Source organism: Mauremys reevesii, linkage group 10 (genome assembly GCF_016161935.1).
Source record: "Mauremys reevesii isolate NIE-2019 linkage group 10, ASM1616193v1, whole genome shotgun sequence".
NCBI classification, from domain to species: domain Eukaryota; kingdom Metazoa; phylum Chordata; order Testudines; family Geoemydidae; genus Mauremys; species Mauremys reevesii.
In genome coordinates, this window is record NC_052632.1 from 73,825,663 (window position 1) to 73,843,275 (window position 17,613).

General features: G+C 44.7%; 1 protein-coding gene across 7 annotated transcripts in view; it reads right to left on the reverse strand.

Annotated features, from left to right (window-relative positions):
• Nucleotides 1-17,613, reverse strand: part of MAD1L1 (mitotic arrest deficient 1 like 1) — a 502,922-nt gene that overhangs the window by 107,707 nt on the left and 377,602 nt on the right. For 2 of the 7 annotated variants that reach the window (XM_039492580.1, XM_039492581.1), the window contains exons 17-18: nt 9,440-9,630; nt 4,908-6,454 (exon numbers count right to left, since the gene is read on the reverse strand). In XM_039492580.1, the coding sequence (XP_039348514.1) occupies nt 6,260-6,454; nt 9,440-9,630 (386 nt within the window). In that variant the 3' untranslated portion in view covers nt 4,908-6,259. Of the gene's footprint in view, nt 1-2,134; nt 2,319-4,906; nt 6,455-9,439; nt 9,631-17,613 lie in introns of those variants that run through there. The other 5 variants (XM_039492582.1, XM_039492583.1, XM_039492584.1 and 2 more) reach the window with 4 other exon arrangements.

Sequence of the window (17,613 nt, forward strand, 5' to 3'; positions counted from 1 at the left end):
TCTCCCCCTGAAAATGGCTTTCAGCTTTTAAAGCCAAAGGCTGTGTAACTGGATCAGTACTTAAGCATGACAGCCATTTCCTACATGGAGAGACAAACCTGAATGTGTCTCCATTCTTCCCTGGATTCCACCATAAAGTAAAACGCAGGTCCTTCAGAAAACCTCACTCATCCCCGTCTCTTCTCAGTAGGCACAGACACTGACTCAGTCACTGAGACCTGGAAGAATTCTATGTCAACTATCACTGACTACCAGCCTCGTGGGGTTTCTCTCTACCCTCTGCCATGCTAAGGAGTGACGCTGAGGGTATTCTTCTCTGACTCCCTTAGACCAGACACTATACCAGATCGAAAGATGACTGGGGCTTGTGGTTCCCCATACTGAGCTCCTGAGAGCTCGTGCTGAACGGGCTTTATTTTTGTTGGTTTCTCCTTTGGATTCTGCGACTCTTGAGGCGATCAGACTAGTTTAAAAAAATACACACTTAAGACTCAGTCAGGAGGAAGGGAAATTATTTCAGGAAGAAACACATGCAGCCAGATCGAGATTGGGGCAGGAACTGGAGCATGCAGTGACTGGAGCAAGATGAAGACGGGGCAAGAATTAAAGCAGTGTACCAATGTGGAATGGAGGCAGGTATGGGGGATGCCGCATGGGTTTAAATACACTATTTACTCATAACCCCAACTGACTGGTTGCTATATCCTGCTTTAGAGCTGTTGATTTCGGAGACCACAAAAATTCCCGGCTGACCTTTGCTGCAAATTCTAATGCAGCACATTTGGCATTAACGCATCACGCTCTCACACAAATGGCGTGTGCCTCCTGGAGCGGAGGAGAAACTAAATCCTCAGAAACCACACAGGGAAATTGAAAAACTAAATATAAAAATAAAATAACGTGTAATTAACAAGAATGAGGAGTTAATAGAGGCCTGCAATCTCCAATCAATCTCCCTCTGCCTGTCCTGCTCCACCGACGAGCACCACTGCTATTTTTGATTGTGTGTGCAAGAGTGCGAGACGGCTGCTGGAAGAACAGCACTCTATCAAAACTGTGACTTCTTTTCACTCTTGAGACTCACCCAGGAGAGAGGAGGAGGGGAAAGAGAAAGATACAAAAAGAAACGAACAGCTGGGGACATGCTACTGAAGGACACTTATTGGTGAGTTCAAAGTGGAGGTAATTGATCTTGCAAGCATGCTAAGCACATGTACACAGCCCCAGAGCTTCCACACCACTGACAGCTCACGTCACCCACATCCACATATAATGAGCAAGCACAACACTCAGACAGGAAGGGCAGATGGGGAAAAACAATCCACTTATTACACTGCTCATCTTGAGACATATACAGTAATTATGGAGGGGCCCTCACTACTCTACAGTTAAGGCTGCATTGAGATTTGTACTTAAAGAAGGATTAAAACTGTCTATTTCACACATAAATGGTTGCATTTTGTCTCCCACTTTAACCCACTACTTCTTCCTAGGCTAGTTGAAATTTCTACTCTAATTTCTAGGTCAAAGACTAAATAACTTTGCCAGAGGAAATATTTAAAAACGAGCCCTTTTTGAAACTTCCCCTGAATTCTAATGTTTTTCTGGATCCCTCTAGCTAACCCATGAGAGTCACACTGACTCCACACACATTCTGGTAGCAGCTCAGTCACAGAGCAGCTTTTCACGGTATGTAACTTAACCGCAACGTTCTTCTTCTTATTCGCTATAACCTCATTTAGTTCCAAAGATGACAATGCTACTACTGCTCACTGAGGGTGCTCAGCCTGCTTCCCTTAGTCCAAAGATTAGCCTGTCAGGGGCACCACACCACTCCTAACTCTGGGGACACCAAAAAGGCAGGCTAGGCCAGCAGGTGGCATGGAGGGGGTGAGTGGGAGTCTGGGGGTTCAGGGAGAGAAGCTGGGCTGTCATGGGGTGATTTTGCTGTGAGGGGCGGCAAAGTGACAGGAAGCAGCAACTCTGTTCGCCATATCATTTTTAGACATAGAACAGATAATTTAGGTCATTTTCTGAGGTTTTTATGCTGCTCTCTGTTCTGTAACGTGGCATATGTACATAGTATTGCATACAGGATGCATGAGGGTGTGATATAAAGGTTTTATTAGCACTCTCTGGAAATGCACAGCTCACTCACGGCTTCTCCATTCAATACACACAAGTCCACATCTGCTATGAATCACGTCTCCTATCTTAACATTGGTTATTTTAATACTTTTCGATTGGTTTATGTTTTGGCTTTGCAACACATGCGTCCCTGCAAAGGGACTATTTCAATTTGCATGGAATGTCGTACCCTGTGAAGGTAATAGAAACAAAAACAATCAATAAGACTTTATGTGAACTACCTAGGCGATCAACACTGTTCATCCTCCTGATGGAAATTTTCATCACACATGGGAAAATCCCTTTATTGCATGCACGACAGAATTCACATACATTTTGAGAGAGGAAAAGGGATGAGAATTTAGCATTAAGCACTATTGGGAAGGGGACTGATTCTGCTTACAGCTGTCAAATCTCTAAATAAATCAACCAGCCTTAAATGCTATAAGCAGTAAGCAAAGGAGGGGAAACTCTCACAGAAGGGAGTTGGAGGGGCAACGATTACCACAGACAGAACGGAAGTAAAGGTCAGCAAAACTCGTTTCTGTTCCGCCCCCTTCACTCTGCTTCAGTAAACAAAAGTAAAGCACATGAGAAGCCAGCTTTAGCTCTTCAGATTGCCTTGAAGTTTTGTAGGGCTGGCTGCTTTTTATGCATCTTCAAATCCAGTCCTTTAAATAACTACTTAACAAGTGTGGTTCAAAGAAGTTGCTGGTTTTATATTACTCCATGAAACCCACTCCACCTGGACTTGAATAAAGGTTTTATTTGCAGAGAGCCCTGCCAGCCCCATGCTGTCTAGCATTCTTCTCATATGAAGTCACAATGCTTCCATTTTTATTTTTTCTCAAAAATCTTGGGGAGTCTCCTTTTAAACCCATAAAAGCTCCATCTCGGGGATGCTTCCGAATGAATCACTATGGGGAGCTGTGCTTGCTTATGATAAGTTTGGCAGCAAAGAACATCATAACTAAGAGGTGGAACCCGGTAGAGCTCCCCGTCCTAGAGAATTAGACTCTGAGGATATGGGAAATAAGGGAGAAAATGAGAAACTGAGAGGCTGATATTTACCAGATCAGGAACGCAACCTCACTGTGATAATGAAAAAAATTAGAGAGATTTTAATTTGCTTGTCAACCAAATAGGGCCAAATAATTAATACAAGGATTATTAGGTCATTTGGTCTGGCCTTTTTTGAGCAAGCAGAGAACCTGAAACCATCAAGGTTTCTAAACACTGCCAAATTTCACATTGGAATATAGAAATTGTCATACTGGATCAGCCCAGTGGCCCATCTAGCCCAGAACCCCATCAACAACAGTAGCCAGGGCCAGATGCTTCAGAAGAAGATGCATGAAATGGTGTAGCAGACAATTCTGGAATAACCTGCCCACAGGGGAAGTTTTGCCTAATCTCCTCCGTTAGGGAATGGCTTTATGCCCCAACGCAAAAGCGTTTATATATCCCTTTTTCTTGATGTTCTCATTTGGGCTGCAGAAATGTCTAATGCTTTTCTAACTCTCACTGAGCTCTCGGCTTTAACAGCATCTCGTAGCAGTGCGTTCCACTGTGTAAGAAAGGATTTCCCTTCATCGGTTTTAAATGTACTGCCTTTCAGCTTCTTTTGATAGTCCCACGCTCTTACATAATACAGCAAGGGTAAATAAAGGCCCCCAATTTATCTTCTCTGTACCTTTCGTTAGTGTGTGCGCCTCTCAGACCACCCTGACTCATCACTTCTCTAAACAATCCGAAAATCTTTTCAATCTCGCTTCACGCCAAGGCCTTTCTTTGCCTCCAACAATTTCCACTGCTATTTTCTCCCTGTTCCCACTGCTTGTTTAGAATCCACCCTGTGAACAGGGTAAACAGCATGATATATATATATATATATATATATATATATATATATATATATATATATATATATATATATATATATATATATATGCTCAATTAAGCTATGGTGACCCACCCTTCAGCTTAATAAAAATTCAACTAAGCTTACTCTTGGCAGTTTCTCTTGGTCATTTAATATGTTTGTTTGTTTAGAAATAGGCATCAGCTCTAACAGATTTGTTATAAAGAAATTGATTAGTGCAGGAAAAATGAAGGCAGTAAGTAAACTCCGTGCAGCCCCTGTAGCTCTTGTTGAGCTGCCTGGCCTAGAGTTATGTTACAGGCACTTACGCAGAAAGCAAAGAATATGCATTACAAACGAAAGTATCTAATGAACCAGCTACAGTGACAGAATATGAAACTGCCAAGTAACCCAATAATTATAATGCATTACCTTCTGCAAAACCATCTGAAACTAAACTCCTGGTAAGGAGTCTGTACATGACTTTTCATAGCATTTAATTAGAGAGAGAGAGAGGGCTGTGAAGTCTGAGATGCTCCAGCCTATGCGCGCACACATCCAGGGGTTCTGAAAATCATTGTAACATCCTTCATCTTGATGAGCTCATCTGTTGTGTCTATAGGGATCTCCAATATGCATTGATAAAAAATTCATTGGAATTCAGTGTTCATTTATGGACAGTCTTTTATTTCTCATAGCGAGTCGTTCTGAATTAACACGTTCACTGCTGCTCTAACACATACTTCAGCAGCCACTTTCTACATCGTGAACTGATTGGAAAGTTACAGCATACAAGCCAGTGTGGCCAACCACAACGAAGGAAAATTCTGCCTGGAAATACCTCACACATCATTCTGCTATGAAGGGGTTACATCCATTACAGTAGCTACTCTTGCATAGCTGACTCTTCAAGTTTCAATGAAAATTAAATGCCACCAGCTGTATTACTGAAACGTGCCCTAAAGTTTACAGACAAGCTGCAGAAGCTTGTAAAGTGTGAAGGGACTTGTTTGGTCCTAATTATATAGAACCTGCTCCATAAATTGCCTGAGTGAAATAAATACAAACAGTGTTTCCTGCCTTGTGACCTCTCCAGCTTAATGCAATGCACACAAACACCCACAGTCAGTTACAGCTCAGAGATTCTACAGCATAAACATACAACCCCACTGAGAAGCCATAATCAGGATCCAAGCCTTATTGTATATCTGGCCATCAGCAATCTGTACTCATGCAGGAAAGAATTTGATGTATATATTTTGCTCTTAATCTGAACAATAGATTTTGGGGATGCAACTGGTTAAGGCATGAGAAACATTCCAAGATTTTGTTGCGGGGCTTCTGTTGTCACAGGAATTTCAAATCTGCTCTTCTTATATAAAGGAAACCCATTCCTCACTTTTGGGACGTGAGGTACGACGTGCAAGGGAAGCCTATAAATCAATCAACAGTTCTGTGAGACTGTTCTTGAAGGGTGCCTCCTGAAAATGGTGGCGCTCTAAACTTCTCCTGCCATGTCTGGTGACATCCAATTTAGTTCTACGGAAACACTTGGGAATGAAGCCGTAAGTGAAGCAAGTAAAGCAAGATCAGTATTTAGCGATAAGCGTCTCTGCTCACTTAGTATTTTCCAACAACTGGCCAGTTTATTTTGGTACGGCGTGAAGAAGAATTTGGAGGTAAATGAATGAGGACACTGGGGAGCTATAATTCAGGTGGGCAATGTGCAATCTTCCTATACACCGCTTTGCTAATGCACTCAGCCCTGACCTGCATGTAACATCTCTGCTAGTAAGCCATTGCCCTCTTTACAGAAAACGCTGTTAGTTGTACCAAATTATATGGTGCTGGGTATAATGTGGCCAAAGATATTAGGAGCCAGGATGAGCCATATTCATTTAACTTATGACAAGGCATCTTTGAACACAGGATTCCAGAGGCATTAAGGTTATCACATTAATTCATTGCTCTGTCTTAGCTGCCAGCTGTTCTCTGGAAGGGGTGAAGGTGTCCTCAGGGATCTGATGCATGTGAAGTGCCTTCCAACCAAGGAGGGTGGGACATGGCTGCTCCTTGGTTGTCCAAGGATAGTTTCTCCAAAGTGATACAAGATGCTTCTTCTTCCTAGAGGCAGAGTGTTCTCCTTCAACAGCGTCTCTTCCCCAGCTGGTCCAGGACAAAATCAGAAGCCGTGAAGCCAAGCACGGTACTGTTGCTAGGCCTCATCCTAGTTCCTACCCAGGTTCCTCACTTCTGTCTTCATTTTCACTGTTAATGGCTTGTGACTGGTGAGTTTTGTTTTGGAGCTCCAATGTATAGTGACAGGAAAACATTAATCTCATGACCTAAAAAATAAGACTCGGGCCTGCACACACACTGGCCTGAAGTCTGCTGAAGCTGAACCCTTGGAAGTTTTGCTTGCACATCCTCCTCTCTTACTGAATTTCTCCAGCATCCTCTTCCTTCCTGTAAACAAGACACATGCCCTCATGGGACCAACTGGGAGTGGATATGATTTTATGTGCTAATTGCAGTTGCCGTGGGTGGGGGGGAAGTGCTCCCCTGTAGAACTCTGTGACCTCCCGGGTCTGGCATGTGTTAGTGCTGCCTACTTTCTATAAGGGAGAAAGCGCTCCCACTTGCACTATAAAGGTAGGCTGTTAACACCTGCTGTGATGGGCAAGGTGCTATCACCAACACTGAGACACTAGGGGAGATGGGGGCTCCTTTTCATGATTTGTTTTTAATTATATCACTTCACGATTTAGAACAGAATGACAAAAAATAGCAGTAAGAGTCTTATGCATCATGCTAGGAGGAGCATGAAGATTAAGATGCAGGCATTTTACTGTATGTGCAAATAAAACCCATGGTATTAAAAAGTGTAAGGGTGTAACTAAACTGTTTGATGCTTCTGACGACACACCTCGGCTATCTAATATAGCGACCTCGGCTATCTAATATAGCGACCCAAGACTGCTGCCTATGAGATAACAGTCTCATATGGAAAACAGTATCCAAAGCTTAGCCATATAGCCAGAGCACGATGGCACTTCCCATCACAGGGAATCAGAATGTTATATTACTTATTTGTCCTATAGATGTCATGGCACTTCCCAAAAACAAAGATGAGTCCCTGCCCTAGAGATTTCAATGTAAGACAAGACCAGAAGAGGAGATGATGACACAGGGGCAGGCAGGAGGATGAAAAGCATAAGAAGGCTATGCCTTTGCATGGTGGAGTCCTGCATGCACCTCGTGTGCTATATCACTTTGAGTTTTCTTAAAATACATTTATCTAGGCTTGCAAACGAGTGGCCTCCTTCCAGGTGCCTTCTCGGGTCCTCAGGGCAGCCCCGCAAGTGGACCCTCTACTCAGTTTCCCTCTTGGGTAACCCAATGGACTCCACTTCAGGCACTTACAGTTTATTACAACAACCTTGTACAAAGAATCTACAACAAAAGTCCCAAACCATAGTCCCTACCACCACGTGCATATAGTCCTTGTTCTCACCATGGTCTAGTGTCTTCTGTCTTGGTTAGGCTCCTTATACGTCCTCTTCCATCACTCTGCCAGGGCAGCAATCATCTCAGACCTTCTTTCTGGGGTGCAATCCCACTCTTCCCAATTGGAATGCCCACAGTCTCTGTGCTAGGAGAATCCTTGCCAGGGAGGATCACTCTCTCCCCAGTCCTTTTACTGGTCCTTGGGTGCAGCTCTTCAGCAAGAAGGTGGCTATGGGTGAGCCCCTCTCCTGCTCTCCCTTCCTTCAGTCCTCTGTGTTGCTTGGTTCCAGCTCGCCAGCTTGGAACCAGCAGGCATCTTCCTCTGCTGATCCTCCTGCCTTCAGCCTTCTCCAGCCATCTGCCCCAGCTCTGTGGCTTGGAGACAGTAGCCAGCAGACTCCTCTTGCCGCTCTCCTGCCTTCAGCCTTCTTCCAGGAACCACATTCCGTCTCTGGCAGCTCTCATCTCTTGCCCGGCTCCTGTCTGACTTCTGACTGACCTTTTATAGCCCCCAGGTGCTGTCCCACCCTCTTAACTGGCACAACTGGGAGCACTTGGACTGGAACAGGAGAACTGAGCCTAGTTTCATTTAATGAGCCAGCTACCCTGTTACAAGGCTACAGTTTATAAGACTCCTTAAAGAAGTGGCTTTTAGGACTGTAAGGAGAAAAGGATGCGATGAAGAGTGTGGTGTGGTGGAAGACCACATCATAAACAATTTCCATTGGAAACCACTACAAAATAACCTTCTATTAACCTAGAATGTATAAACAGCCCTCAGTGCCTATGTCTATTCCCCACCACTCCCTTCTTTCCAGAAAACTGCTCAGCCAGTTCAAACCAGCTAATTAAAAAATCCTCAGTACTCCAGCAGTTCATAAAGATTTGTAAAAAGGGAACAACGTATACAGAAACTTACTTCTGTAGCTGGCTTTGGCAGCTGGTTTTACATTCCAACTAATCTTGGGTAAATAAATGGCACGTAAATGGCTTGTTGATTTCTGAACTAACAACCCTCTTGCTCATCTTCTGTAACTAAGATTTTCTTTTGTGGAGCTCTGATACATTCAATGCTTTAGTAATTCCACATTGTCAGAATGTCCCTCGAGCACTGGATATTGCAACTAAACCCAGGAGAAAGCTCCACTTGAAACAATAGCCTGAAATGTTGGAGCGGATGAATGGATGAGGCCCTGTCCTGGGTAACAGAATCATAGAATTGTAGAGCTGGAAGAGATGTTCAGAGGTCATTTAGTCCTCTCCCCACACTGAGGCAGGATCAAGCATAAAGAGTAGCCTGCTAAACACACATCCTTCTGGCCAGGTTAGAGGATATGAAGAAGATGTGGCACATCTTTCTGATGGTAGAAAATGGTGAGCTCTGAGGCTAGGTTCCTGGAGCATCTATTCTCCTTCCCTTTAAACCAATGTAACTCTGCTGACTTTGATTGAGAGCTGGTCTACATTGAAAACATACATTGGCATAGTTACGTCTCTCAAAACCCATCCCCCTCACCGAGAGACCTAGCTTTGCTGATCTAACCCCTGGTGTAGACAGTGCTAAGCTGACGGAAGAATTTTTCCATCATCCTAGCTGCCACCTCCAGGGGAGGCAGATTAACCACAGAGAAGGGGGGAATTCTTCTGTCGCTGTAATGAACAGTGCTGCAGCTGCGCCGCTATAGCATTTTAAGTGCAGACATAGCCTAAATTACTCCCAATTTACTCTGGTATAAGTGAGAGGAAGAATTAGACCCAAACTCTTCTCACAGAATTCTTTAAAAGGAGGAAGCATCTCCACTCTCATTGTATTCAAATACAGAAGGCAGTCAAAGAGGAACTACTAACTTGACAGTTCTCAGCAATTAGAATGGAGAGAGCATTCTGGCATGCTGATCACGATTATCCCGAAGAGTCAGGTGGGGTTGGGGAATACAGGCCTACCTTAAAGAGCAAGCAGTCCCCTTGGTGCTCAGCATAAATGGAGGTGAGCCGGTACTGGTTCTCAGTAGTAATGTCAATCTGGTATCCTGTCAGTGTGTAGCACACCTTGCGAAACTCCTGGATCTTGGTCTGGAAAACCTCTTTCAGCCGTTGGTTTTTCAGTTCTGCACTCTCCACTTGCTTCTTCAGCTCTAGGAAAGGGCGGAGAGGAAAAAAGGGGTATCTTGGTATAAGGTACATTAGCACAAAATGGATCTTGCATTGTAATTAGGGTGTTAGCCAAGCCAAGTGAGATGAAAGGGTTAATTACTCAAGGAACAAGCAAGCAAGGTATGAGAAGTCAGGAGCTGAGAGGCCCTCTCCCAGCTCAGGAAGGATGATATGGGGCTGAGCTTTAAGGTACTTTAGGGTCGTTTGAAAAAGTTAACATGGGATCTGAGAGACAGACCATTTTTGTGGGGGTGGGGTGGGAGTTCTTTGCTGGGATTACCTTTTAGCTATGATCTACAAAAATTCAAAGATATACCAGACTCTTCCCTCCTCTGTTCTTATTTCCTTTACAGATCCCAAGACAACGGTTTAAGTTTCAGAGAGGCAGGACAGTAGAAAAGCTGTTATTCTTTAGTCAGCTGCAGACACAACTGTACAGAAATGTGTCTGGAGGAAGCCAGTAATAGGGGAAATCTTCTCCAGTGCACACCTGACTTGACTGTAAGTGCTTTGATCTCAAATTGTCAAACTGTCTAGCAATCCCTTAAGATTTGTGGAAGGGGGTTTTATTGTTACAAAATGCCTGAAGAACATCATTGTCTCTTCCAGTTTGCTGCCTTAACTGGACTAGTCTCTGGAAAAGAGGCCCATAGGGGCTGTCTGCCACTCACCCATGTATTTTAATACTCCAAAGAGAGCTGCTAGCGCTGTGAATCCTTCAAGAGCATACATAACAATTACCAAGAATCTTTCACCAAAGGTGCCTTCTGAGTAACTAAACCTCAATTTATCCCCCATTAATTGCAGCGATTGGCTTTACTTAAATATACACTGGAGACGCTTCCCAAGTCAGCCTGTTGTATCAACACTGCAGTCCAGGGTTAAGAAAAGGCTCATGCTTTTTAACAACAAACCAATAGACTCATTCAAAAATCTCCTGCCTTCTCTTTGACACTGATGTTCACAAATCACAGGTTAGGAAGGACCAAGGTGTACCCAAGGTTCACCTGAACCTCAGATCATCTGCAGACACCTCGTCGGGCTTCAGTGTCCCCTTATTTTCTACAGTGTTTCATTAAAGCATCTCAGGTGGGCCAAAAGGGTCTACATTAGGACAACTCAGGAAAGTTAAAACAAACTAACATTTAAAGTTGATTAGTTAAACCAGGGCTTTGGAGCAGAGCCCAAAGCTGGAGCGCAGAGCAGTTCCAGAGCAGTGGAGCTGCAGGTTTTTGCCTGGAGCTGGAGCGGAGCCAGAGAACAGCTCCAGAGCCCTGAGTTAAACTGAATTAAATCCCTGTGTGGACACACTTAATCTGAATTAAAATGGCCTTAATTCAGTCTAGCTTAATTCAGCTTAATTTAGAAGTGAATTAAGCTAAAGCAAAGGAAGGGCTGATCTACACCAAAAACTTACATCACCATAGCTTCGTCTCTCAGGGGTGTGGATTTTTCACATCCCTGAGAGACGTAGCTATGCCGACCTAGCCCCCGGTGTAGACAGTGCTAGGCAGAGGAAGAATTCTTCTGTCAACCTAACTACTGCCTCTCAGGGAGGTGGATTAACTATAGCAATGGGAAAACCCCTCCTGTTGCTGTCATGAGCATCACTGTAGCATTTTATATGCAGACATAGCCTAAGTCTACTTTACTTCTGAGGGCATCCACACAGGATATAATGTGCTTACACTAATGCACTTTAATGTCACACTTTTTGTTACTTTGTCTTAACTTTTCTGCATGTCCCCATGTAGACGAGCCCTCAGACTCCACGTTATTTAATCCACCACCCCATGCCCCAACTGTACTTCAAATCTAACTGCCCAGGAGGGACATTTATTGTGAAAACATTCACTGAGGCACGGCTATGAAAGGAAACTACTGATCACGGAAGGGAGATAAAGCAAGTGAAGTACTACAAAACCCTGTTCACAAGCACAAGAGGCCCTCTTGCTGATACACTTCACCTGCTCGTGAACTTGAGAAGTCGGTGCATCCCTGACCACCCGCTCTTCCCTTTCTTCCACATTCATCACTGGACAATATAAATCAGTCCTTCATGGAATTGTTATTCTGCAGCTACAACCCTTCCCATCATCTTTGTTGCTTCTGGCCCCTTGATTAATGGAGTAATCAGCCTCTGAAATCAAGAGGTTAATTGGCAGCTCTGACCTCAATACTCTCCCAGTCTTCATTCAGCTTTGCATTCCTACAACAGAACTGTTAAGGATAAAATCCTACATATGAAAGTAAAAATTCACTGACCACATTTCAGTGGTCATATTTCACCACTGTCAGAGACGGCATTGGCTTTAATACATCTCAGATAGCTGACGTGGATAAAATTAAAAATTTCTAACACACAAAGGACAGCCTTGGAGAAGTAAATATGCCTCTTTCCTGCAGATCTTAAAGTACGTCTTGGCTGAATTTTATAAAGTCAGGAGGTGGACAGGGCTCTAATTCATGAACTAGATAAATAGCTCTGTATACAACAGAGGTCTCTTGCTACTCACTGATATAATGAACAGTTAGGATCTTGGTCCCTTTTTGTCCTTTAAAATAATTTCTCATCATGATCATTATGCATGTGCTGTGTGCCCACTGGACTGCAGCCCTGCAAGCAGGGCACCTTATGGAAGAAGATTCCTTAGTGAAGAACTTGTGACCAGGAGTCTTGAGTGGGGTAGTCTACAGACACCATTTCTCTGCTACCTCATTTACATAATGTGTCCAGTTTCATACACAGCAAGATTTCAGCTAGGTAGGTACATTTCAGGTCTAACTGCAATACAGTAACAGACTTTCATTTCTAGAGAGCAGTCTCCTTTTCTCCCCCCCTCTAACCCTGCCTGTCAGACCCCTCCCTGCTGCTGTACTCTTCACAGCCTTGTTATGCTTTCAGACTTCTTCATTAGGTTTGGCTTATTATCACATCTAAGGCCCCTGCCAAAGGGTTTTGTCTACAATAGGAAAATGACACATTGCTGATAATGTGTCAGCAACTGATACAGCAGCTGAATGTGGTTTAGCTGCAAGTGTAGACAAAGACAGAATGTGTTCAGCACTGTTTCAGAAACGGGGGTTAAAACCTGTTTGCCTTTTTCTACACTTACAGCTAAATCACATTCAGCATCAGTTCAGCTGAGTCCGCTGCTGCTAACTAATGTCAGCCATGACTTGCTTTCCAAAGTGGTGCCTCTCGCTTGGGTGATTCCCAAATTCATTCAGGATTGTGTTCAGTGCAGTCTCTAAACATTTTCAGTTCTGATTTTCCTCTCCCACCTTTGCATTTTATAGTAATAAAAATATTTGTTTGAAGAGTTGTCCCACGGGGCTCCCAACCCACATTTGCAATAGCTCCAGCCTCCAGGTGATTCTCGGTCGGTAAAAGCCTTCTTTTTGGAAGGACGATACAGTGGTTAGGGTGTTAGCCTGGGACTTGGGAGACCCAGGTTCAATTTTCTGCTCTGCCACAAACTTCTTGTGTGACCCTGGGCAAGTCACTTAGCATCTCTAGGCCTCAGTTCCCCATCACTAAAACAGGGATAACAGCACCTTCCCTCCTCACCAGGGTGCTGTGAAGGGAAACACATTACATTCATTAACCATTCTGAGGTGCTCCAAGTACCATATAAGCACCGAGAACAGATACTTGAGACTAAGCTCTTTGGGGCAAGGCCTGGCATTTTGTTCTGCATTTGCACAGCACCTAGCAAAATGGGGTCCTGGTCCATGACTAAGGCTGCTAGGAGCTTCATAAAGAACAGATTTTAGGAGGTTAATTAACCTCTTTTCTAATGTTTTCTGCCCCAAGTTAAGATGTTTACATAAAATACAGTTCATTGTATGCTTTGCTCCTGAGTTTAAGCCAATGGTGCACATATCATTCTTAGGCCTCGCCGCTACTGGGGATTTCAGCCACTGATGTCCCGCCAAATCCCTATCATAGGCAGGCAAAATTGCTTTAAGCCACAATTTGCACAAGTTCAAGACACAGTTCAAGAGAGGAGGCTGCATTCAGGGCAGGGGGAAGGTGTATTAGCAGAACAGGGTTCAGATGACAGCATTACCACTGCCACCCACACTATCCACCACCGACAAGAACAGTGAATGGCTTGATTCTTTTGCGTTCCTTCACAACTTCTGGAGAACTACACTTAATTATATCTTTAAAAGGCAGCGTTTGAAAACTCAAAGCCCTATATTTGGAGCACTCATTACAGTCACTGTGTTTGACTGCTGTATTTTTTCACAAAGTGGCCAGGAGGAGTTGCAGATGTGCTCTGCAGAGCTCTTGCATGGATATGGCACGTTGGGTAGATGCACTTCATGTCCCAGAGCGGGGACAACAGCCCATCCTGTGCAGAAGGGCTCTGGGACAACAAGATAGCAAGAACAAAAGGAAGGATATTTGATAGGACTAAGCCTTGCTTCTTTCTTCATTCAGGCACTGCATACACCATTTATTTTGGTTGGAGAAGACTAAGAGGAGGGAGGAAGAGTAAAGAGCCTGGGAACGAGTTATAAAATTATACCGCTGGGAGTGCTTGGCATTCAGGGCAAACTCCGGGACAAAATCCAGCCTATACTGAAGAGGGCAATGGAAAAAAACCCTCTATGAAAAATCACATTCATTTGTTAAGAAATCAATAGCTCCGAATTATTAATTTCCTCTTAATAATACCTCCTCTTCAAACTTCTTGTATTTTCAAACACTCACATCAACTTTAATGAATAATTCATACTATTTTGGATAAATAAATAAATTATGGAGTGGGTGTTTTTTGTCTTTCACATTGAAAATGTCACTGCTTTTTATTCCGTTGCTTTTAATGCTCACAAAGTTTGAAAATGAGCCACAGATTCACCACGGAAATACTTAGGCTCTGGCTTCAGACCCAGATTAGAGGAGTTCAGTTAGGTCAGTCTCCAATCGTTGGGGGTGGATGTCATCGATGGACGAGCGCTCTCCCGTCGTCATGGAGTGGCTACAGTGGAGATCTTGCAGGGCGCAGCTGCACCACTGTCAGCTCTCTACGACAGACATAGCCTCAGGCTCTGCTGTGGAGCTGCCTACAGCCCCACCCTAAAGAGCATACAGGTATCCTGGAAACTGGAGAACAGCAAGAAAGTCACCAGGGTGGATCTAAACAGCTGCTTTGAAATGCCTGAACTCCACACACTAACTCTGGTTAAGTAGAAGCAGCAAAGAATCCTGTGGCACCTTATAGACTAACAGAAGTTTTGCAGCATGAGCTTTCGTGGGTGAATACCCACTTCTTCGGATGCAAGCAGTGGAAATTTCCAGGGACAGGTGTGTATATATAAGCAAGCAAGAAGCAAGCTAGAGATAACGAGGTTAGATCAATCAGGGAGGATGGGGCCCTGTTCCAGCAGCTGAGGTGTGAAAACCAAGGGAGGAGAAACTGGTTCTGTAATTGGCAAGCCATTCACAGTCTTTGTTTAGTCCTAAGCTGATGGTGTTAAATTTGCAGATGAACTGGAGCTCAGCAGTTTCTCTTTGAAGTCTGGTCCTAAAGTTTTTTTGTTGTAGGATGGCCACCTTAACATCTGCTATTGTGTGGCCAGGGAGGTTGAAGTGTTCTCCTACAGGTTTTTGTATATATACAGGTTTTTGTATATATGCAGAGCCTGCACCCCTGACCCCCTCCAGCACCCCAACCCCCTGCCCCAGCCCTGATCCCCCGCCTACCCTCCGAACCCCTCGGTCCCAGCCCGGAGCACCCTCCTGCAACCCTCATCCCCAGCCGGAGCCCTCAACACCCCCCACACCCAATCCCCTGCCCCAGCCCAGATCCCCCTCCTGCACCCTGAACCCCTCATTTCTGGCCCCACCCTGGAACCCACACCCCAATCTCAGAGCTTGTACCCCCTCCCACACCCCAACCCAGTTCCTCAGCCCAGAGCTCCCTCCCATACTCCGAACCCCTCTGCTCCATCCCCAGCCCGCAGCCCCTTCCTGCACCCCAAACCCCATCCCAGAGCCCACACCCCCAGCCGGAGCTCTCACTGCTCCCTGCAGCCCATCCCCCAATTTCGTGAGCATTCATGGCCTGCCATACAATTTCCATCCCCAGACGTGGCTCTCCAGCCGAAAAGCTTGCACACTCCTGCTGTAGGCCATTCAGCCACTCCATTTGCAAGACTGCATTAAGGATGGGATGCTAACGTCGCTATGAGTGATGCTTAGGGTACGTCCATACTACCCGCCCGGGTCGGCAGGTAGCGATCGACTTCTCGGAGTTCGATATATCGCGTCTCATCTAGACGCGATATATCGAACTCCGAACGCGCTCCCGTTGACTCCGGAACTCCACCACTGCGAATGGCGGTGGCGGAGTCGACGGGGGAGCCGCAGACTTCGATCCCACGCCATGAGGACGCGTAAGTAGTTCGAACTAAGGTACTTCGAGTTCAGCTACGCTATTCGCGTAGCTGAACTTGCGTACCTTAGTTAGAAACCCCCCCACCCCACAGTGTAGACCAGGCCTTAGTTCTTACCAATCCTGTTCTATGTTAAACAAGGACTAGCTAGTTTCATATTTCTAGAAATAGAGAAGTGGAAGTCAGCACCATCTCAGCTTCACAGGGTCTGCGATCAGATGCAGAGGCACTATTCTCTTTGCTCCAAGAAGCAAGACTGCACCAGCCTTTTCCTCTCTCACTTACCCAGACTGCCTCTATGCATTTCCATACTGAGTTTGCAAAGTTGCTGCTGAGTTACCCCAATATTCCTCTCTAACTCTTACCTACCTAGACTCTGTTCCTCCTTTTAACGCTCTGCCACCCTCTTGTGCTGCCCCATGTACCTGGACCCCTTAGAGTCATTTCCTTTGTTTAAACCTTGGGCTGAAACCTTTGTCAGCTGTGGTTTATGATGGACACGCTCTGTAAAGAGTTTGTGATACTGTGTGAAGGACACCATATAAAAACTAAATTGCACTGCATTAAATAAAGGCTAATAGGAGAGGAGCAGAGTATTTTCTGATCCAGGCAAGTTTATGATCACCGCTCTCTAGAAATAAAATTTGCTAGATTTTATGGGACTGTTTGCACACAGCGGTGGGGTGAAGTGGGAGGGGAAGAACATGCAATCTGAATGGCATAGCTGTTCCAGACCATGCTTATATCTCTCTACAACTACATGGTCTAGTGGATTTGATTTAGGCTTTGGAAACTTGCAATTTGTAACATTACAATCATGAATTATAACTTTTCTTAGAGGTAAAAAAGTTTTAAACTAAACAGGCAGCACTGGCTGCTCACTTCCATTAGAGCAGCTATCGAGTCCTAAATGGTATTTATTTTATCCGTCAAAATTAGCTTATTTTTAAACGGCATATACTATATGGTTCAGCCTCCACCTCCCTTTGTGTACTGCCCCCACAATCTCTATCCACAACCAAGCCCTTCACATAACTTCGGGAAGAATTTTCAAAGATAGCAGTTATTAACTATCTCTACTGCCACGGGCTGCCTGAATATTGACTCTAAGGTGTCCAGTGATTTTTTGTGTGTTTTCCCTACCAATATACATGAGGACTTCAAACTCCATTTCAGCTGCAGAGATCAGAGAGGTTTGAAGACTCTGCAAATGGAGTTCTACCTATGCAGAAGAATTACATCTGATTGAATGGCTACCGCAAGGGTTCTGAGGATCGTGACCACCTGGCCCTTCCCATATTATTGCCACAGTAGGGAAAAAGCTGAGGACCAGCACGCTACCGTGGTCAGTGCAGAGAAGGGAGGCTGCTCAGCTTGGCAGCCAATTCATAAAGGTCTGGGAGTGGGAGCAGATTCAGGCCAAACCTCCTCTCCCAAATTAATAGCGCACTGACATGGCTCCATATGGCAGGTATGGAGGAGTCATCAGCCTACTGCGCTCTGCAGAGGAGTTAAGCAATAGTGGGGGCTAGGCAGCCCTTCTCTCCCCCTTCCAG